Source organism: Balaenoptera borealis (genome assembly GCF_965194805.1).
Source record: "Balaenoptera borealis genome assembly, chromosome: 1".
NCBI classification, from domain to species: domain Eukaryota; kingdom Metazoa; phylum Chordata; class Mammalia; order Artiodactyla; family Balaenopteridae; genus Balaenoptera; species Balaenoptera borealis.
This window is the reverse complement of record NC_138860.1, coordinates 19,383,519-19,407,354: the sequence shown is the minus strand read 5'-3', so window position 1 is coordinate 19,407,354 and position 23,836 is coordinate 19,383,519. Positions and strand designations below refer to the sequence as shown.

Sequence of the window (23,836 nt, the reverse complement as noted above, 5' to 3'; positions counted from 1 at the left end):
CACTACTATCTGAGTTCCTGATTCTAATTTTTAGTCCTATTTTTCCTTTCTCATTTTTAAACTGTGACATCATAATGTTCCTAGCATACCCAAATTTAGCAGGAGGGCTCTGAATTCACTAATGCCTTTCAAACTACTGTTTCAATTTTGCTGTCAGCTGAAAATTAAGGCCAGAGTTTGTTAAGATTGTGTGTTGAATTAAACAAGTTAAGTGCAGAGAGAAGGCTTGAGATGGGTCTTCTATGACTAAATGGCAGGGACTTCACTGTTTGGACTTTGTGACAGCTGTTCTAGTTGTTCAGCGGCCTCTAGTGTTTCCTCCTTGGTTCTTGGCTTTGTTCTAGATAACTGAAGTTAGTGAACAATCCTCAATTCTGTGGACAGGTATTTACTTTCCAGTTCAGTCCTTCCTGGTTAGAGCTCAGGGTCAGGATTAGGCAAACTCCATTAGTGTTAATCAATATATATCTGCCTTAATTATTTCTTCTCTCAACTACTCTGTTCCTTCCTACCTCTTCCATTCCTTCTGCCTATTATTACATTTTTTTGATGGTAGAAAAATCTGTTCTATTTAGAAGTAGTGAAGTGGACATGGCTTAGACAATCCCCATTCTATTTACTCTCAAAGCAGCAAAGCCAGGGGCCGAAAACCTATCATCCTCTCTCTACCAGCCCTGCTCACCGTGCTGCCCTTGGACTCATCAGTGTCACAGGACTTCTTCACTACTTCCTTGATCTTGAGGCAGATGGGGAACAACTCTGTGGCCACAGGGAGCTTGACAAAGGCTGTGGTCAAGCTTGTTCCCCCCAGGAGAGCTCTTCCAGGCTGTCATCAAAGTCATAGTAGACTGAGCTCATAAAAGGAGGGTGACGTTTGTCTGTGCTTTTCTTTTTTTTAATTTTTATTTATTTATTTATTTTTTGGCTGTGTTGGGTCTTCGTTTCTGTGCGAGGGCTTTCTCTAGTTGCGGCAAGCGGGGGCCACTCTTCATCGTGGTGCACGGGCCTCTCACTATCGCGGCCTCTCTTGTTGCGGAGCACAGGCTCCAGACGCGCAGGCTCAGTAGTTGTGGCTCACGGGCCTAGTTGCTCTGCGGCATGTGGGATTTTCCCAGACCAGGGCTCGAACCCGTGTCCCCTGCATTGGCAGGCAGATTCTCAACCACGGCGCCACCAGGGAAGCCCTGTCTGTGCCTTTTAACACAACCTTTTTGGCCTTTCAAGTACTTTGCTCTGATTTGGGTTTGAGGAGGGGCAGAAGGTCTTCTCTGCCTTCACCGTAAACTCTGTAAAAATTCGACCTATATCTCTGACAGCAGTTTACTGGCCTATTAATGTGGAGTGTGGGTCCTGTGCTGTACCCTGCAGGTGACGTTCAGCTCCAAGAGATAGTTAGGACCTTGTCTAGACTTTGTCTCGGAGACGCCAGTCATGGAGCTATATTAACAGAATCCTATAGATTAAACTCGCAGCTTTTTAATTTCTAGGATCACCATTTCACTCCTCTTTTACTTGAGACATCGTATTGGGACACCAAAATATTTTATAAAGTTATTGCTAGTACCAGTATAACAACTTAGGCTAATTTCTTAAGTTCTTCCCATGAAACAGTAGTTCAGAAAAAGAAATCTGAACATAATTAAATAAGTATATATTGATGATTTCTAACTAAAAAAATAAAATGATTGTTTAGTGTTACTTCCAAACTTGACAACTTATAGTCAGTTATTCATTGCAAAATAATAGGCTGTGCCACTTTGCCAAAATTTGTCTTCGTACATGAATTATAAGATTCTTATTTCTTATGAACTGGTACCAAGTTTATAGTACTAGAGTCTTTCCCAAGGCCTTGTACAACTTTGGGCTCAAGTTGGTGCTAGGTAAATAAAATTGTTTGAGATACCAAATCATATAATTTCAGAGAGAAGATACTAAACATAAAATAGACTAAATTTGAAAAGATGTCCAATCTCACTATAAAGAAATCATGGAAATTAAAACAAGATACCATTTTGCTTCTATAAGGTTGGCAAAAGTTAAGAAATCTGATAATATAAAGTGCTGACAAGAATGTGAAGCAAAAGTAAATCGCATACAATGTTAGCAGAAGTAGAAATTGGTGCAGCCACTTTGAAGAGCAATTTGACATTATCTAATGCAGTTGAGGATATGCATGCCCTTCAACCTTATTCTACTTGGAGAGATATACTCTTCTATACATCTTCACGAAAAGATATACATAATAAGAATCATTGCAGCAATGTCTGTAATAGCAAAAACAAAAAGCTAACTGGAAAAAAAAAAGAAACACTAAAACAACAGGAACAATCTAAATATAATCTAACAGAAATGAACTAACTGTAGTAGATATCTATTAATAAGAAAATGGGTAAACTGTGGCTTATTTGTACAATGGCATATAATAACAGTGAAAATAAATGAACTAGACTATATAGACTAACATGAATAAAACTGTAAGACAATGCTAAATGAAAAAAGCAAGTTGCAGAAGAATAGAAAGTTTAAAAATAAATAATACATAGTATTTCATGTACAGATACACATGTGAAATTTTTTAAAAAAAAATAAATGGGAATAAGACCAAATTCAGAATAGTAGTTATTTCTAGGTAGAAAAATATAGGAATAGAACCAAGAAATGGCACACAGGACTTCAACTGCATCTGTAGAATTTTATCTTGTAAAAAAAAATGATTAGAAATGAAACTTTTAGTCCAATAAATAAATATCATGAGAAGGCAAGTTTTTTTAAATGGGAAAGATGTTTTGAAGTCTCCATCCAAAAATTAAAAATAGACTAGTGTACTGTATCAACAAACTGAACTTAGAAAAAACAGGAGTATGACTCAAAATAACTAAATGCGAATATGATTTTTAAAACAGCCAGACAGTTAGTCTAAAATTTATAGGTGATTTAAAGATTTCTAGCTTCCTCCATTTCCAAGAGAAAATTCTTCCATATCTATTTCAGAAAATATTATATACTTTCTTGAGAATACAGAAATAGATGTATGCTTTACAGCCAAAAAAGACCAAGCAATTAAAACAGGTCTTCAGAGTCAGAGCCAGAATATAAGAATCAAAAGCAAAATGCAGGGACTTCCCTGGCAATCTGAGGTTAAGAATCCGTGCTTCCACTTCAGAGGACACAGGTTCGATCCCTGGTAGGGGAACTAAGATCCTGCATGCCACGTGATGCGGTCAAAAAAAAAAGCAAAATCCAAATAGTACTACTCAAACCAAAACAAATAAAAACTAAAGTGATTGTTTATGAAGATTGTTTATAAATAATTCTTGGTTATGAGTGCTTAATTTTAAGAAGGGCAGGGGGATTTAACACTATTGTTGAGACAGGAAGCTTTCCCTGAAGAAATGACTCTAAGGCTGAAATGTGAGAAATGAGTAAGAATTACGTGAAGAGGGAGTGATACAGGATTATGCATAGGGTGGGGTGAAAAGCTGCAAAGGCCTGGTAGCTAGAATAAAGAGTAGGAATAGGAGCAGATGAAAGAAAGTCAGTGAAGTTGGAGTAGTAGGGGATGAGGAGAGCAGGGAGAAGCTGGGGAGACTTGGTGGACCATGGGGTAGAAGAAGAAAGTAGGGCCTGTACACCATGTTAATGAATTTGATTTCTAGACTACAAAAAAAAGGGAAAGCTACCTAAAAGCTTAAATAGAAGGATGACATAATCAGACATATTTTGCATCCTTGATGACTTTTTAAACTCTGTGTGTGTGCATCCGTGTGTGTGTGTGTGTGTGTGTGTGTGTGTGTGTAGGGATGCAAAGTGCAGAAAGACGGGTTAGAAGGCTACTGGGGTAGTCCTAGGGAGAGATAATAGTAGTGCTGTCTAGAGGATCATGACGGAAAAAGACAAAAGCAAACATTCTCAAAAGATATGTAAGATATAAAATCAGCACAACTCAAGGTCAGATTAGATGGTGAGAAGGAAGGAGAGGGAGGAGTCAAGGATAACTCTGAGGTTTCTGACTTGCACAACTTGGGGACAGTGTCATTCACTGAGAGAGGACACTGGAAGAGCACTAGGTGGGCATGTACCAAGCAGGTGGGGTGGAGATCGTGAGTTCAGTTTTGGACATAATAAGTTTGGGTTATCTTTGAGGATTACAAGCAAACGTAGGGGAGGTCTGAGTTGAAGATATAAATTTGTGAGTTTGCCTACCGGTGATAATTTAAACCAGAGTTACCTTTGAGACAGCCTAGGAAGAGAATACAGAAAGAGAAGTCCTAGGACCGTGTCTTGTGAAACTCCAACACTGAGTGGCCCACAAAGAGGACAATGAGTCCACTTAAAGGAAACAGAAAAGGAAGAGCCAAAAATGCAGAGGAAAACGTAAGGAGAAATATAATCTTCTTTCAATAAATACTTGTTAGATTAAGAATTAATTAATGAACACATGTATTGGGCTCCATGACGTGTAGCTTGAACCACAAGACAATTTCCATTTCTAGTTTTACTTTTTTTTTTTTTTTTTTTTTTACTTTTTATTTCTATTAAATTTAAAAAATCCTAAGTCACAATCATTGATTGGGGGAAGGAACAAAGCATTGGGTGATGCGTCAGAGGCACTCAGATTAATTACTGGATCCAACCTTACAAAAGCATTTCTCCAAGCAGACTATGCACAGCTCTCAGACAAATTCTAGGCTGCTGATCTAATCACACTAAAAGGTTAGAAGACTGGAAGTTGCAATTTGAGGGGTAATAGCAATGGGTTCTTAATATACTCTTTGGATATGCTTGCGTTGGAAGGTATTCTTCATATTTGGATGTAACATCTGTATGTTAAACTTGCCCAATAATATGTCATTGAACCCTTTGTCCAATAACTAATGAGGGGTAAAACAGGGTTTAGAAAAGTCAGATTTTTGGTCAGTGAACTGCTTGAAATACAGTTTGGTCTTTCCAGAAAATTTGGTCATCTTATCTTCAACATTTAAACTGTTGATATTTTAGCTAGACATTAACATTATTGATATCACCTTTTAAAAGAAACTTGTTTGAACAACTTCTCCCTCAAATCCATTGTATTTCAGTGTGAAAGATATACTTCCCACCAATTCTCCACACTGTATGCTGAAGAGACATCTTTCAATAGCCAAGATTTTATGATAGTCCCTGTTTTCAGTATTCCTTTAAAACCAAATCAAGATCAGAGGTTATGTTACTGACCGCAGATGTCATGGAGAATGAAGCAATGAGTGACTGGGCATTAGGTATGAACTTATCTATTCACATAGCAGTATCATTCCTTGCAGTATATATATTAAAAAATTCAGTAATGATTCAAAGACAACTTCTGCAGTCTACAACCCAGCTCACTAAATGCTAACCCTTCTCTTTTCACTTAGGTTTTCACTGATCCACAAAAGAATTGGTCAAGACTTTTCCTTCAAATGATCCACACACATAAAAAGAACTGTATGGAAGAAGTACTCAGCACGTAAGTGGTTTTGTGCAGCTACAAAGTGAAATATGCTATCAAGCACACATATGTGAGAGTAACTGGTATTTCAACCTATGTCCAACAGAGAGATTTGTTAAGGAATATTGCCAAGAAGCTTCTGCTTTCTCCTTGATCAAAAATATTTGTCAATAATTATACGATTCCTTTTACAAGTTTGGTTTCTTGATAATTTGCTACAAGAAATGTAATTCTGAATTGCTTCCATGGTTCTGTCCTCTGCTCTACCTTTAGTGACCAGATTCATCAACATGATAAAGATTATTTTGCAGATGTTCTGGAAAACTTAACTAGCTTACCAGAGAGGTCTCCGGGCTTTATCTGAAAACTCATTAAGGTATAAATGGCTTAGGTCACCATTTGACAACATTTTACACAACAGGTAACACACTAGACAATAGCAGTAAATGGATCATTCACTTAAGCCTAATTTCCAGATGTCGGTTATTGAAATTTTTTTACACTTGCCCTGCTTGTGTAAAATCACTGTCACAAGGATTTTCGTTCTTTATAACTGGGATGCAGCACTCCTCTTTATTATTTAATGAGTTGTAGTAGTCTTGTTTCTGTTTTCATTACAGGTTTTACTATTCAGCAAATCACTTCTGAACCGCTATTTTTGTGAATTTGAAATACAATGCAACACAGTAAAACAATAGAAAATGCAAATTAACAAGCAATACACAGAAGACAGATAAACTGCACCCTGGTGACTGGGATCTGAGACAAGCTACACAAACTCTGTCATCTGTGTATAAACTAATGTGTCCAAGTTTCAAACTTGGTGGAATTTCAGAGGAAACGATAACTAATCTTACATTTCAAGTATGTGAACTAGGAATAAAATTGCTTCATCATTCTGCTTTTCCTCCAACAGTAACAGGTTGCTTAAAAGATACCCAAGAATCACGAGTATAGTTCATAGACCCTGGTCTAAAAACCCACTAATGTATGAGGTGGGAGTCATGCTCCAAAGAGGAAGAAGGAAATATAGCATGTATGTCAAATAGCTCTTAAAGTATGAAAACTTATTAAATTGGATTCCATTAATTTAAAATATGTAATACAAATAATATGAGCATATTACGTGAACAATGTTGGAGCCAAAGATGCTTAACAATTCCAAAGACCAAACTGTTTTTAAGAACTTTATATTTTAGAAGTTTGGAACAGTTGGGGTATCAAATTTAGATTACTTTTATCTACCACTGATGTTGACAAAGGAAAGTAATATTTCCTATAAATATTTTATACACAAAAGAGAGTAAAGGAGGGGAACCAGCTTAAATTCAGACCAAGTCCAGAACAAGTTTTAACCAAACACTTTTGTGTTGAGATGAGATTAAAATGAATCCTTACTGTAAATGTATGTGCTGCCATTATCTCCCTTTTAACAAGCACACCTAAGACATGGAGAGCCATTGTGCTATTTTTTACCTATAGGACTTGACTGTCAATGCTAAGGAAAAAAAAATGATTACTTTTAATTCCGTTTTTTTACATTTTTATTTTTTAGATTTGACTGACTGGGAGATGCTCCCAGCATTCAATGGGTAAGGCCAAATGTTGAACGTTCTACAATGCACGAAAACTAAGCAAGCCTCGATCTGTTTTTTTTCCAAACTTTTTAACAAAAAGCGAATCTATGAACACAAATAAAAATTATTTTGAAAACAACAAAATACACACAGTGTACTGGCTACATTTAGCAAATTTCAATCTTTCCTTTGCTTTTATTTTTACAGATTAAAGAAAACAAAATTGCCATTATTTTTTATATGCCTGTTTGGAAAAGCAACAATTTATCAGCAAGATTAGCAGAATTTATAACAGAAATTACATCAACAAGTATATTTTTTATCTGAATAACAGTCCACCTTCATGTCTGCATGTCCGCATGTTTCAATAAGTGTGACTTTGGTTCTGCAACCTTCTCTGGTCCCCCCCTGGGAAAGACAGAGTGGGGGTCACATTACTGTGCCTCCAACGAGCACAACAGGCCTGGACTAGTTCTAAATGTCACTTAAAATCACTTAATTTGCCAGAGTAACCCACAGATTAGCCTAGGAAAAGTGACAAGGCTAGGTGGGCCACGGACAGGGCCACTGGGCTGGTATGCAGTCTGTGCACTGTAAAAGGGTTTCCAGGAGAAGGGGAGGCAAAAACTTGCCCCACTGTGGCTCTAGTCCAGGAAAACACAGCACCTTTGGATAACTCGTCTGCCCAGGGAGGATGCCTTTTTATAACGCATACCACTAAATCATGATTAGCTGAAAGATGGGTGCTGGAAGTTTCTCCCAAAGAACATCCAATAAAGTATATTATCTCATACTCAGAGAGAAAAAAAATCCAGCAAACCTTTCATGTTCTCACAGATGAGAAATACTAATGCTATGAAAAATTATATTGGTTGTCAAATTTAAAAGGAATCTCAGTAAGTACAAAGACAGATCTCTAAGTAGAAATATATAAAATAAACTGAGTTATCTGGCACTGAGACAAGTGGAAAGTCTTAATATCACGGACCCAAATTTTTAATTTAATGGTAGAATCACAGCAGGTGTAGTTAAACATACTATACTAAAATTTTCTTATAAAATCCTGTTTTAGAAATCCAAAGTTATTTACATCACACTTACATATGTGACCACGATCCCATTATATTCTAATAAAAATCATAATGTACTTTATATATATATGTATTATACATAAATATTATATAGTGAGCTATATACAAACATATGACATAAATGTTAAAATATTTGCTTCATTTTTAAAGTACTAATATGTGTATCTGAGAAAATTTTCCCACGTAAATAACTAATGAAGCAACATGAAACAGCTTTACCAGGTCAATTCCCATCCTAACTGCTTTTTTTGGTCCCTCTCCTGCTTTATATTTTCACCCTTTGAAGAAATGGTCGTATCTTTTATTGTAAGTTAGCTGAAAGACTAGTTCTTGTGGAAGAAGGAAGAAAAGCAAGTGAAGCAATAAAAGGAAACCCACCTATGGACAACAGAATCACGAGTTGATTTTTAACAAAGCAGAATCCTTACTACTTCAAAATATTTGATATGAAAAATTGTATTCTACTGAATTAAAAAACATAAGTTCCTCTGATATGGTACATGCATTTGAGTAGCAGATATTTTTCAAACAAACACTTGATAAACATTTTTAAAATATTATTAAATGTAAATATTATGTTTTATATCAAATATTTTCTTCATATATTGATGAAATGTAGTATTGTACCTAACAGGAAATTTAAAATAACTGACTTTACAGAGTATCATATATTAATTAATAAACTCGTATTCTAATTACTTACTATTAAAATAATTAAATACCTTTTGTAGACTGGTAGGATTTAGCTGAGTTTTGTCTATTATTTTCACAGCAACCTAAGAAAAAGAGAATCATTAAAATATATTTGAGAATACATATCTTAATGAATAAAATTTATAAGGAAAACATCTTTTGTTTCATTCCTAACTAGATATAATTTAGCTATATTTGGTGTTCACATAATTGGATGGTAAAGTTTTGATAATTAGGCAGCCTTAGAATATATTCTATTGACCCAAGTCTTTAACCTATTTGATTCTGAGTCAATGAAATTACACCTTTGTTAAAGTTATTCTAGGTTTCCCCTTTTAAAGTAAAAATCATCTCTATCTTAATCTTTTACTCATGATCTTGATAAGTTACAATTATCAGAGGGGAGAGGCTTATAAACTTTTAGTAAGTTAAGTATTATGTGGGTAGAGAGATTGGACACCCAAACTTCCATACAGCAAACTAACAAAACGGATTTAAATGTCCTCTTAAGTCTCTGTCTAATACATCCTGTGTCCCAACAGCTCCTAGGGTCAAAATGGAGAGAGAGGACTAAATTTAACTGTAAGTGACAATAATATTATGTATAGAACAAAATGGAAACTTAACAAAAACATTTTATGACAGATTTTTCCTAATGTCCTAACTGGATCCAGTAAACATTATATAATATAGAATGTTAGATGTTTAACTATTTTTAGTCTTTATTATATAAATTATTGAATATATTATTATTTTAAAAACAAATTTTGCTATATAAATACATCTGATTTGAAACACATGGGATTTTAGAAACCCGATTCTCTTATTATCTGAGAAAAACATCTGTATAATCCTTGCTCAATGTGGTTTCTAAATAGATAAAAATTAGTGGGTGACTTTCTACATATTTATACCTAATTTACCTCAAGCAGTAATTTAAAAAAATTTTTATGGAGGTAACAGTGGTTTATAACACTATATAAGTTTCACATGTACAACCTCATTTCCTGCTCCTGTATTCACTACAGCTTAAGCAGTAATTAATAAGAAGTTATCCTAGCCCGGTTCATGGGGTCGGGTAAAAATCAGAAATTTTTACAGAAGCCATAAAATGAAAGACAGAAGTCTGAGAAAACCTCATCTGTAGCATATCTGATTTATGAGATGCTAATACATAAGGACAATTCTTCTGTGCCATGTATAGATAACTCTATCTACATAAATTCCATTCACACATATCCCAGTGTTTACCATATTGCAACTGTTACTTATTCCCAGAATCAGCTGTAGGAAAGCTTTTGTAACTAGACTCTGGAGAGGTCTAAGTAAATATTAAAAGGAATCATGAAAACTTACCTCTCTACTAGTTAGAACATGTCTTGCCAATTTCACTTTGGCAAAATTTCCCTTCCCTATTGTTTTTTGTAAACGGTAATTTCCAATGTGAGGCTGTTCGTCTGTTGCTGACGTAATGGAGTTTCTACACCGAGGGATGTTCTGTCTGCTACTTGATTTGGTCGGCTGGATATGGGGCTCAGTATATCCATCCACAGATGTATGCTGAGAAAAAGGTTACAAGGTTTCACGGTTAATTAAACTACATTATAAAAGGATAGTTTAAAAAACTACAAACAATTTTCATCAGTAATTCATCTCCAATGAAAATAGATTGTACTACACGATTTTAAAGCATTTTGAGCATTCTGTTCATAATTTCTACTTGACTTCAGCTCCCTTGGCCAGTGGGGATACAGCCATTTAAAATGAAATGTTCTGCGTAGCTTTAGGTATATGCTTTTGGTTTAAAACAAATACAAGTGGTTAGATAGCCAGGAGCCCCAAAGACCATTACTCCTGAAAGGGTGTTACCCCTGTGGGTTGAGAGGACAACACAATCCAAGACTGCTTCATTAAAATGGCAGAATGTCTTCAATGCCAAGACAAACAACCTCATGAGTATAGCTCTGTTTCTCTAAACCAGCTCAAGTAGTTGTCAGGTTCACTCTTTCATTGGCTGGGCATATAACTTGGCCAGTTGACCCAGCAGCTTCCCACTGTAGGTACACCTCTAATCAATTCCTGCCCATTCCCTCACCCACCTCACCATGCCCAAGCAGGAGCTACCTATAGCCCCGCCTGAATCCATGACCTAATATCCACTGCATTCCTCCCCAGTGCCCTCCTCAAGGCAGAGATGTCACTCTGTCTCCTAGGCTCACGCTAGCCCACAATCGCACTGAGTAGCTGACTGTTCCGCTGCAGGCTCAGCACCTCAAGTCCCGGGTAAAGCTGCCTAAGGAACCCTGTTTCCCCAGCTCTGATTGTTCCTGCTCTTGTCTAGTTTTGTCTGCATTCTGACATAAATAAACTTTCTCGCTCTTTTCGTGAAAACGTAGAATGTAACATCTTTATCTAACTGGCATCTTAACAATAGCTGAAGATGAGTAGAACAAATTAGCAAAAGAAGGGGATAATTTTTATTTGCAAGGTAACTAATTCAGACATACAATTGTCCCACCTGCACCACCAAAAGCTTGTCTAAAAAATTTTGATCAGAAATTTCTTGAAGGCAACTTCGAAGACGACTCCGTTTACGAACCTCACGCAAAGCATGACTCACGGTCATTTCTCTATTTGTTACTACTTTCTGATTTTTGTAAAAACTCAGCTCAGGGTGAAAGGATTTTTTTGTGTTTTACACACACGTGCAGCCTGCAGCCTCAGTCTGCGTTAGTGGCCCGCTGGCGTATTTCCACAGCAAACTGTACTTCCGTGCAGCTCAGCATCCATTCCACTGTGCTGTCATTACACATTCACTTCTTCGTCCCAGCCACCCTACCGCAAGCAATCTGCGGGCAGGGATGTTTTCTTTTTACCTTTGCATACTCACCACATTGCAGAGTGCCAGATACATAGGAAAGATTCAGTAAAGCAATAGTTCTCAAAGTGTTGTCCCTGGACCAGCCCCATCAGCATCATCTGGGAACATGTTAGAAATGCAAATTCTCTGACCCTATTCCAGACCTACTGAATAAGAAACTCTGGGAGTGGAATCCAGCAATCAGTGTTTTAACAAGTCCTCCAGGTGATTCTGAGGCAGGCCAAAGTTTGAAAACTACTGCAGCAAATAATGCAAGAAGGTAGTAAATACAAAGTTATTCATTGGCTCTCAGAGACTTTTCTATTATCCGAGCATAAACAAGAGATTTTAACTATAATTAATTTCCAACAGTTAACAGATTGCTGTAATATTTCCTACAAAAAATACTTTTCTACCTGAACTTGTTCTGTAAGGACTGTGGATTTGTCTAACACTCAAAATTTAATCTCCTTCTCAACAAAGCTTTCTATGCCTTTTCATAAAGCAGAGTTGATTACCCCTCTCTTCTGCTGCTATCTTTATATCTAGTAAAAACTTCTGTTACTGAACTATCACAACACCTTTTAAGTCCTGTCCATGGTCTGTTTTCACTGTCAGACTTAAAGCTCCTTAAGCCCCAGAAGTTAATATGGTGTTAGGCACAAAAAAGACACTAAATACATACTATATAAGTTGAAGAAATTTAGGGTCCTTGTGCTCCTGACACCTATACTCAGAATGACTTCTGAGGAATGATTCCTTGCTGTCCAGATCTTTGATGCGTATAACAGCAGGATGAGTTAAAATATCTGAGTTGTAACCCAGCTCCCAATGCTGGTTGCAGAGTATATCCTGAAATAAACCAAACTATGACAGACTGAATTACTAACTCCAAATTTTCACAACCTTTGCCAGGTAACTTTCCAATATTCTCCCACTGAGGATAGGGTACAGTTCTCACTCTTTGGGCATCCAGTCATGTGATTTGCTTTGGCCAACAGAATGAGTTCAGAGTGACAGTATATGCCAATCCCATGCTAGTCATCAAGAGGCCTTGCTGTGTTTCAACTTACTCTCTTAAACTTCTGCCATCACCATGAGAAGGACTTGCCCAGGCTGATACCAGAAGGAAGATGAGAAATACACAGAGCAGAGCTGCTCCCAGCTGAGGTCAGATTAAATCAACTAATCCCCCAGGTGACCCCCTGACTCATGAGAAATAATATATGCTTGTTAGTTTAAGCCACTGAGTGTGGGGATGATTTGTTACACAGCAGTTTCAGCTGAAACATAAAAGCTATTGCTATTTTGTAATTAAGAGGTAAACAAAAAGGAACAATGAATAATTAGGAGAGTCTTACCAGACATGTTCAAATTCTAGTTAAGCTACAAACAACAAAAGAGAAGGCTATATAATCAATTCCTTAAGGAGAAACTCTTGATCAGGTAACCTATACAGGGGCAGCGTCCTTGACTGTTCTGTATGCCGCACAAGTATGGTGAAACAGAGAGGTCAGCAAACTTTTCTGTAAAAAAGCTAGAGAGTAAATATTTTAGGCTTTGCAGGCTCTATACTGTTGGATATTCATTTTTTAAGAATCTTTCTTCGCTCAGGGCCATATAAAAACACACCAAAAGGCTGGATTTGGCCTATAGGATGCAGTTGGCTGACCCCTGCTGTAACACATCATATTTTGGAATGTGGGACTAAATTGTTTCTGGCTAATCCTACCAACAGAGTAGGAGACTCTAGGAAAAATACGGGGATGGCTGTGTCTGTACTTGGAGAGCAGAGGAGGGGACAGAGAGCTCTCACAAAAATACGATTCCTTCTTATCCCACCCCCAGAATTGGAAAGGGTAGTATATTCTCCAAAATGCTTCTTAAAAATATGATTTCCTAACTTTCAACATTAAGCATGACCATTTTAAGAGCCAATCAACTTACACAGAATGCATTTATATGAGTCTTAAATTAGAAATTAAAATAGAATATATAGCACATGTTTTATATTACATAATTCTAATTATAAAACACCTACCCAAACAAATATTCCTCCCCTCAAACCCTCATCTTTCCTTTGGACTGCCACAGCACCACTCAGGAGCAGAATCTTTCCTTGAAGAAACTTCGTGAAGGGTAATTTGGGATAACTGATCTCACCCCTTCCTGATCAACAGATTATCTCTCAAATAGGAAACCTGGAAATAATGTTTAATTTTTAAATGTTTAATGTTCATGGGCTGAATTTATAGTGTCAAGAACTATCTCAGCCCTAAGGCTGATAGATATAAGAAATTATGTGAGCTCAATTATATAATGTCTATAAGTTTTAGTCTGCATCTTTAGCTGAAAATACAAATTCAGAGCTTGTATTTTCTTTCTTCAAGCTGTCCACTCAATCCAGTAGACACTGAACTCCTTCATTTTTCTGCAGCAGTGGCAACATGACCCTAAAGCTGGCCCTGAGTACACAGCATATTCAAAGTAATTATAGGTAATGGTTTCATTAGTTCTTCAAAGCTGCATCCCATGGATTACCAGACTTCAATTCCTGAATCATACTAGAATTTTCCCTGCCTTCAATACCAACTGAAATGAAATAGCTACTCACTAGCTCTGCATCCTTGGACAAGTTGTTTAACCTTTATGTGCCTGTTTCCTTATCTGTAAAAGGGAGCTAATAATAAAGCTTACCTCATAGTCATTCTGAGGATTAGATAAAATAATTTCTGTAAAGGTGTAAATAGTATGTAATAAGAACCATGTAACTGATTGTTAATTAAAACTACACTAAACAAATAAACAAAAATACCCCATTTCCTAGACCAGAATACTAATCCCAAATTTCTGCTATTTCTCTGAGTGTTTGTTGCCTGCAACCACTTCTGGTACGAATATCAGTCAGGTTTCTTGTCTGTAAGCAACAGAAACCAACTCAGGCTAAGTCAAATAGAAAAGAAATTTTTTGAAGTCTACTGGTAGACTGAAAAAATCCTGAAGCATGAAACTCGTATTCTAGTGAAAGAAAACAAGACTATGCAAATAGCCAAAATAAAATAACTATACTTGGTAATAGGGGGCAAACAGGAAATAAAATGAGGTGCTGTGACAGGAACGACTATGGAGGGAGTTGGGGTGATACCTAAGATAGAGTGCATGGAATAAACGATGTTTGAGCTGGACCTGAAAGATGAAAAGGAGCTAGATAAACAGGGGAAGAGCAATCCAGACAGTGAAATGAATAAACAGAAAAATCCCAAGGTGAGATCATACTTTGTTAATTCAAAGAAGAAAGGTACCTAATAAAATGGTACATTAAATGGGACATCTTTTCAAAGGGCTACATCTTGAAAATTCAGATGTCCAACTGAATACTATTGGAATTCAAACTGTTTAAGTTACAGATATAAAGCCCTGTACATTTGACCATACAGAGTCAGATTTAAAAGGCAAGAGAAGGTGCAGCTTGGCTTACTAATAGGTAATGAATGAATAAGTGAATGCATGAAGGAATCAAATAACAAATAAATGATAAAGAAAGAAACCGTTAAAGATAAGCCACATCTCTATCTCACAACCTAATTTCATTCTAGGTAGTTCTTCTCTTTTGCCTGAATCAAACAACTTTTTAAATCAAAAGAAAATCTAGCTGGGACTAGGATTTCCGTTTTCATAATTTTTTGCTAAATGAGAATGGCAATACCCTAGTTATCCAGAGGGAAAATGGTAAAAAAAAAAAAAAAAAGCTATCAATTACTGAAGGGTTATTGTGTGCTAGGAGCTGTATTAGATGTTTTACATGCATTACCTCTTCTAATCTTCACAACGGCTCTGTCAAGAAGCATACCATGATGACCTGTTTTTTTAATTTATTTATTTATTTATTTATTTATTTATTTATTTAATTTATTTATTTTTGGCTGCGCGGGGTCTTCATTGCTGCACGCAGGCTTTTCTCTAGTTGTGGCGAGTGGGGGCTACTCTTCGTTGTGGTGCGCGGGCTTCTCATTGCGGTGGCTTCTCTTGTTGCGGAGCATGGGCCCTAGGCACACGGGCTTCAGTAGTTATGGCACGTGGGCTCAGTTGCTCCGTGGCATGTGTGATCTTCCTGGACCAGGGATCGAACCCTTGTCCCCTGTATTCGCAGGCGGATTCCTAACCACTGTGCCACCAGGGAAGTCCCTGATGACCTGTTTTAGAGATAGGGAAAATAGTGGCTCAGAGAGGTTAGGTACCATTAGACACTGACCGTTCTAGTGTTAATGCCAGGTTCTACATAAATATCAATGAAAGTGCATATATGTGTGTGTTGGGGTGGGTTGTGATCCTTATGGAGCTTCTACCTCCATGTGGTTTTCTCTGGATAAAAAATTTCAAAAGCAAAAGCAAACTACCAGACATATTTTATGCTATTCCTAACATTGCTAGTGTAATGGTCACCTAGAAAGTTACCAACTCCCAGGAATAATATTGAGCACACTAGTAACATATCAAAAAGAAAACTGGCATTCATTTCATTTAAACTACACAGTGAGTAGATTTAGCCAAGTAGCTGGAATTCTGAGGAAATAGAGATGGTTGTCCTATTTTTTGAAAAATGAGATGGTTTATGCTCTAAGTGCAAGTAAAAGGAAAACTTTTTATTTTGGGTGCAGCTTTTTAATTGACTAAACTTTTCTGACTTTGTTGTTAAAGCCGGAAAGTAGCCTGGAGACTACAAAGTTCAGAGCAACTGAATGTGGCTTACAAAATCAAAGCAAAACAGGCACCTTAGAAATCAATCAGCATCTAAACTTCCACAATTTTGCTCATTGTATTCATGCCATAGGTAAATATACCTTGAAATTAGGTCCCGATTTTAATTGCTAAACTCAGATCCTCCCACAAGGATGTATTACACTTAGGTATTTTCCTAGGCAAGGAAGATGTTTTTCCACATTTTGCCTCACCTGCTTGGATAAGGTTTATTTCTTTTTATTATTTTCACTATCCATCAATGATTGTCAAATCAGATATTAAAAAGGACAAGTACTACCTCTCCCCAGACACAGAATTAGCGACAAGTGAGTAGGAAGCACTCTCCCACACGGCACTCACAATGGAGTTTGGGAATCCTGAGTCAACAGAAAGTCATCAAAGTAACTCCAAAGCCTCTCACTTCATCTTATTTTTTGAACTATATCTCCCATCTCACTACTCAGTGATTTGTTTACTCACTCATTCAATCAATAAAAATTTACTCTGACCTACTATATGCAAGACACTATCCCACATGCCAGAGAATTGAGAGAAATCTAAATATAAAAAGTCCTGGTCCTCATAAAGTTTACATTTTAGCAGAGGGAGGTAAAAGGAAGAGAGAAGGGTAATACGTATGCAAACCAATAAAGAGATACAATGCCAACCAGTGGTTCATGGTATAAAAAGAGAAACCAGGGAGGGTAAGGAACTGGAAAGTAAGGGTGGTCATGGGTGGTCTCTGATGAGATGACATTTGAGAAGAGGCCTGAATGAAATGAATGAGTCTAGAAATCAAAAGAGGTCTGGGCTGGAGATATTAATTTGCAAGTAATTCCTTGCAAAAATAAGCACTTCACATTCACCTTTCCCTTTGAAACATCTAAGTTGAAAAATAAAATTACATTTATATGTTGTCTCTTCCCATGTGTATGTGTACACACAAACACACTCCCCCAAAGTCTACTGATCTTAATCCCTTGAACATTTTTTTCAAGTTAAGGATACGTATCTTCCAACCATGAAGAAGGAGTAAACACGTACCAGAGGATTAGAAAACCTATTAATTTTCAAAATGGATTTAGATTTTCTCCTTTGTGAATGTCCTCTGGCCACACTTGAAAAGGTGATACTGACTGAGGGGGATACTAAAAAGAGAAAGAAAACAAACTCTCTCCAAATTATTGAACAGTGAATAAATATGGTTCATTATTCTCAGCTATGGTTAGCATCATGGTTTTGTTTTTATAAACCATATCAATTTATTAAAGCTTACTCTAATATCAAAGTAAATCATGATCTTTTATAACAGCCACTGAATCTACTGGGTGACTGAATATTCAAATGTTCCTGAGAAGTCATATCATGTTATTAGACCTGAAGTTAGGGATGCCATAGCTCACTTCCCAGGACTCTAGAACATGCTGCTTTTGCACACCACAACTACTCTTTGGTCAGCTGATATTAGCACCATTAAAGGCCATGACAATTTAGAAACAATAATCAAATTTCTATTTCTCAAAGTCATTTTTTAAAAAGTAGGGAAATTATGCTTCCAATAATGGATGAATAGTTTGTATCTGACTAACCTATCAGCAGATAAAAATACAATCTCTAGACAAAATATTAAAAACAATTGTTTCGTGGCCTGGAAGAGCCACAAAAAGCAGGCAAAAACTGGAGGGAGACTGATCTTTGTAAAAAGGGAACCAAATAGGGTGAAATTTTTAGTTTTACAGTTTCTACCTGGGGGCAAACTCTGGCCCACCTATTCCTAGTGACTGAAATTTAAGCACAAAGCAACAGTCTTACTGGCTAAAGGAGTCAGAGGATGGAGCTGGGGGCTAAAAAAAATTGACTGGAGAGTGAAAAAGGAAACTGGCAAAAATAAAGTCACAAAGAATAAAACTCTGAAATCTTTATATAAACTACAGGTTCTTTATTGAGCCCTAAACCAAATGTGAGCAAGAGAAACTCCAAGGAACATGTCAGAAGGACACAGCTAGAAAGTTAAGGAAATAAAAAAGATTTGGCTGTTGCCCACCATAGGGAAGGGAAGGCTGAATTTGAAGTCTGAGTCAAGCCAAATTAACTTCCTGCCAAATCAACACTTTTTAGAGGAAGATAACTAAATCCGGAGTCTCTGTATAGTATTATCAACAATGTCCAGAGTCTAACCAAAACTTACTAGATACGCGATGGAACAGAAGAATGAGACTGTCAAGAGAAACAGCAGTCAACAGAAATACACAGCAAGATGTTCTAGAAGTTGGACTCAACAGGCAAGAACTTTAAAGCAGTTATGATAAATACGTTTCTAAAAGTAAAGAAAAATATGATTGGAAAAATCAAACAGATGGAATATATCAGCAGAGAAATGGAAACTATAGTAAAGAAGCAAATAGAAATTCCAGAACTGAAAGTACAATACCTAAAAAGAACAATTCACTTGAAAGGCTTACAGTAGACTGCAAAGGAGAAAGGGTCAGTGAACTTGAAGACAAATGAATAAAAATTAGCCAGTCTGAAGAACTGAGAAGAATAATTAGCCAATCTAAAGAACTGAGAAGATTAAACAAAAATGAAGCGAGTGCCCCTATGATCTGTGGGTCAATATCACACAGACTAACACATTTGTAAATGGGGTACTAGAGAAAGAATACGAAGGAAATGAGGGAGAAAAACTTACTTGATGTAATAATGGTCATATAATTCACCCAAACTGTGAACTCCAAGCCAGATAAATTCAAAGAAAACCAAAAGTAGGTACATCACAGTCAAACTGCTAAAAACCATGTATAGAGGGGGAAAAAAAATCCTTAAAAGGAGTCAGGGAAAAACAACACAATACATACAAAGGAATGACAATACAAATGATAGTTCACTTCTTATTAGAAACACTGGTGCTCAGGTGACAATGGAAGTTTTTAGATGTGCTGCAGAAAAAACAAATGCAACTCCATATCCTTTACCCAGTGAAAATATTCTTTAAAAAAAAGAAGGAAACTATTGTAAATCAACTATACTTCAATAAAAAATGTAATAAAATAAAGACAAAATAAAGACATTTTTAGATGAACAAGAACTGAAAGAATTTGCTGCCAGAAGACATATGCTATACAAAATGCTAAGGATAATTTTTCCAGCCAAAGGGAAGTGACCATAGATGGTAAGATGAATCCATAGAAAGGAAAAAAGAGCTCTGGAAATGATAAATATGTGGGTAAATATAAAACAGCATGTATTTCTTCATCTCTTAATCTTTAAAAGACATATGACTATTTAAAGCAAAAAAGTATAACACCATACTGTGAATTTTATAACATAAGCAGATGTAATATATGTGAAAACAAAAGCACAAAGGTCAGAGAAATTAAAAGATTCTTATAAGACTCTAACATTTTAACTGAACTGGTACAATACTACCCTATGTAGACTGCAAAAATATATGGGTGCATTCTGTAATCTCTAGAGCAACCACTGGGGGAAAATGCACTGGAAAAGATACAGAGGCATAGGTAAGTCAACAGAGGAATTAAAACAGAATACTAGAAAATATCTGATTAACTCAAAAGTAGACAAGAAAGAAAAAAAGAGAGGAACACCACCAACGAAAACAAGAACAGATGTAACAAAAAAAACAAAAGAGCAAAATTAAAGATATCAAACATAAAAAATTATATTTAATGTAAATAAAAATTTCAATTCAAAGAAAGGATTAAATGAATTTTTAAATTAAAAGACATACTTTAAGTATGAATATACAGATAGATTGAAAGTAAAACTATGGAAAAAGACATACTAATGCAAACAGTAAGCAAAAGAGAGCTAGAGAAGCTATAATAACATCAGACAAAATAAACTTCAATACAAGGAGTACTAACAAAATAAAGACACACATTTCATAACGATACAAGGGTCAATTCATTAGGAAGCTATAACAATCCTAAATACGTATGTGCCTAATAACCAAGTTTCAGTAAACAAAAACAGAAAAGGGAAAAAAATACACAAATCCACAACTACGACTGGAGATTATAACAACACTCTCAGTAGTTTAAAGAATTTCACTCAAAACACAGTAAGGGTAAGGAAGATCTGAACACACTACTAATTTAAGGTAGGTTACAGATTTCTTGAAGCACACAGTTCATAGACTCCATGTCAAGAACCCTTTTCCAGATCTTTAAAGCTCTACATATCAAATTAATTACCTTATTGGAAAACTGCACACAGATATTGACAACTTTGGCTTGTCAAAGAACAACTTAAAGAATATCTACATGTTGTACAAACGCATGACTGAAAAGAAAATATCATTAATAAAGATTAATGCCTATTTCATAAGGAACCAGGCAATAAATGAGTTTAACTGTCAGAAAAATTCTCTCAAATGGTATGCTTCCTTTATTACGTTATCATACGATAATGCCTCCTTCATTCCCCAATTTCAGTGTTCAAGGTGAAATTTCTTTTTAAATAGTGCAGTGGTGAGTTGCACTTCAGTGAAAACAGTAGTTTTATGAGTGTCAAAAACTTACACAGCAGAAAAAGAATACTTACTGAAAACAGAAGGCCTGTGGATTCTCTTCCCTTGTGTTCCTACAGCACTTGATGAGCATACCTCAGAAATATAATGGGTTCGGTTCCAGCCAAGTACAATAAAGCAAATATTGCAATGAAGTGAGTCAGCGTCCTCTGAGCCTTCAGCGAGTCATAATCTTGTTGCTGGTGGAGGGTTTGAAATATTTCAAGAATTATCAAAATGTGACACAGAGACAGGACATGAGCAAATGCTGCTGGAAAAATGACGCCATTAGCCTTGCTTGAGCCAGAGTTGCCACAAACCTTCAATTTGTAAAAAACGCATTACCTGTGAAGCACAATTAAGCAAAGTGCAATAAGACAGATATGCCTGTACATTCTTTTATACAACAATTAATACTTTAAAATACAATTGCCTTTTCTTTGGAAACTATCTCCTACTAAATTGTGAGCTTCAAAGTCACCAAGTACTGTATCTTTTACACTTCTTTATCATTCAAATAGTTGGTGTTGCATGAATATGCCCACTAAATATGTAATCTTTTATTATAAGTATCCCACCCAAATTACAAATTTAAAAAATCAATATTATCTTATATATTAAAGCTTATTGCAATGAGATGCCAATAGATCTGGCAAGACAGTCATGTATCAATTTCTAGAAAGATAAACCACAAAAACTGAAATCCAACAAAGAAGACAAAAAAGTTATTAAAATAAATTACTACCAAAACCTTCTGACAGTGACCAAGCTATGCACTGCATGAATCGAAGGGGCAAAGCTGTGCCATGGGGTGACCCTGCCTGTCCATAATGAGTAACTGCATAATTTTACAAACTTTCATAATATAAGTGATCTTTGATCTGATGTTTTTAGGAACCAGAAATGGGTTTGATTTTAATACCTAAAAAGTATGATACTAATGAAGAAATGTGGTCAATACAGTTTATAGGCACACGTTGTTTTATTGTGCTCCGCTTTATTGTGCTTCGCAGATACTGTGATTTTTAAAAATTGAAGGTTTGTGGCAACCTTGCATTAAGCAAGTCTACTAGCACCATTTTTTCCAACAGTATTTGCTCATACCGTGTCTCTCTGTCACACTTTGGTAATTCTAGCAATATTTCAAACTTTTTCATTATTATTATATTGCTTATAGCAATCTGTGACAGCGATCTTTGATGTTACTACCACAAAAAAATTACGACTCACCGAAAGCTCAGATAAGGGTTAGCATGTTTTAGCAATAATGTATTTTTTTTTTTTTTTAAATAAGTTATGGGTTGTTTGGACTGAGGCGACCCAGCACTGGAGCCTACAGGCCCTTTGGTGGGGCTAACAGCAGATTCTGGAAGGGCTCACACCAAGGAGCACTTCCCAGAACTTCTGCTTCCAGTGTCCTTGTCCCCGCGGAGAGCCAAAGACACCCCCCCGCCTCTGCAGGAGACCCTAGAGCACTAGCAGCTTCTCCTTTCTTTGGATGTGCAGTATCTTTTTTGGTGAGTTCCAGTGTCTTCCTGTCAATGATTGTTCAGCAGTTAGTTGTGATTCTGGTGCTCTCGCAAGAGGGAGTAAGTGCAGGTCCTTCTACTCTGCTATCTTGAACCAATCTCTGGAGATACTTATTGCTGGGGAAACCCTGGACGAGTGGACCAGGTCTCTGAGTTTGAGTATGATTTATTCATTAGGCCAGATACCTGTAATCCACGTTTCCGAGTCTGGCTGAACTTTACTGTTGAGAACATGAAAGAATCACAACTGCGTGGCTGACAGGGTCTTGGTGCTCCAGCCGGGTGTCAGGCCTGAGCATCTGAGGTGGGAGACCCAAGTTCAGGACACTGGTCCACCGGAGACCTCCTGGCCCCATGTAATATCAAACAGTGAAAGCTCTCCCAGAGACCTCCACTCAAAGCTAAGACCCAGCTATACTCAACGACCAGCAAGCTACAGTGCCGGACACCCTATGCCAAACAACAAGCAAGACAGGCACACAACCCCACCCATAGAAGAAAGGCTGCCTAAAATCATAAGGTCAGAGACACCCCAAAACACACCACTGGATGTGTTCCTGCCCACCAGAAAGACAAGACCCAGCCTCATCCACAAGAACACAGGCACCAGTCCCTCCACCAGGAAGCCTACACAACCCACTGAACCAACCTTAGCCACTGAGGGCAGACACCAAAAACAACGGGAACTACGAACCTGCAGCCTGCAAAAAGAAAACCCCAAACACAGTAAATTAAGCAAAATGAGAAAACAGACAAACACAGCAGATGAAGCAGCAAGGTATAAACCCACCAGACCAAACAAATGAAGAGCAAATAGGCACTCTACCTGAAAAAGAATTCAGGGTAATGATAGTAAAGATGATCCAAAATCTTGGAAATAGAATGGAAAAAATACAAGAAACATTTAACAGGACTTAGAAGAACTAAAGAGCAAACAAACGATGATGAACAACACAGTAAATGAAATTAAAAATTATCTTGAAGGAATCAACAGCAGAATACCTGAGGGAGAAGAATGGATAAGTGACCTGGAAGATAAAATAGTGGAAATAACTACTGCAGAGCAGAATGAAGAATGAAAAGAATTGTGGACAGTCTCAGAGACCTCTGGGACAACATTAAATGCAAAAACATTCGAATTATAGGGGTCCCAGAAGAAGAAGAGAAAAAGAAAGAGACTGAGAAAATACTTGAAGAGATTAGAGTTGAAAACTTCCCTAATATGGGAAAGGAAATAGTTAATCAAATCCAGGAAACGCAGACCATCAGCTCGGTGCTTTGTGTCCAACTAGAGGGGTGGGATAGGGAGGGTGGGAGGGAGACGCAAGAGGGAGGACATATGGGGATATAT

At 36.8% G+C, this 23,836-nt stretch overlaps 1 protein-coding gene across 10 annotated transcripts in view; it reads right to left on the bottom strand.

Moving 5' to 3' along the window:
- MARK1 (microtubule affinity regulating kinase 1) overlaps positions 1–23,836 on the bottom strand; it is a 149,778-nt gene that overhangs the window by 55,798 nt on the left and 70,144 nt on the right. For all 10 annotated transcript variants that reach the window (XM_082394341.1, XM_082394342.1, XM_082394345.1 and 7 more), the window contains 2 exons: positions 10,185–10,388; positions 8,858–8,911 (listed from right to left, as the gene is read on the bottom strand). In XM_082394341.1, coding sequence (XP_082250467.1) covers positions 8,858–8,911; positions 10,185–10,388 — 258 coding nt within the window. The remainder of the gene's footprint in view (positions 1–8,857; positions 8,912–10,184; positions 10,389–23,836) is intronic.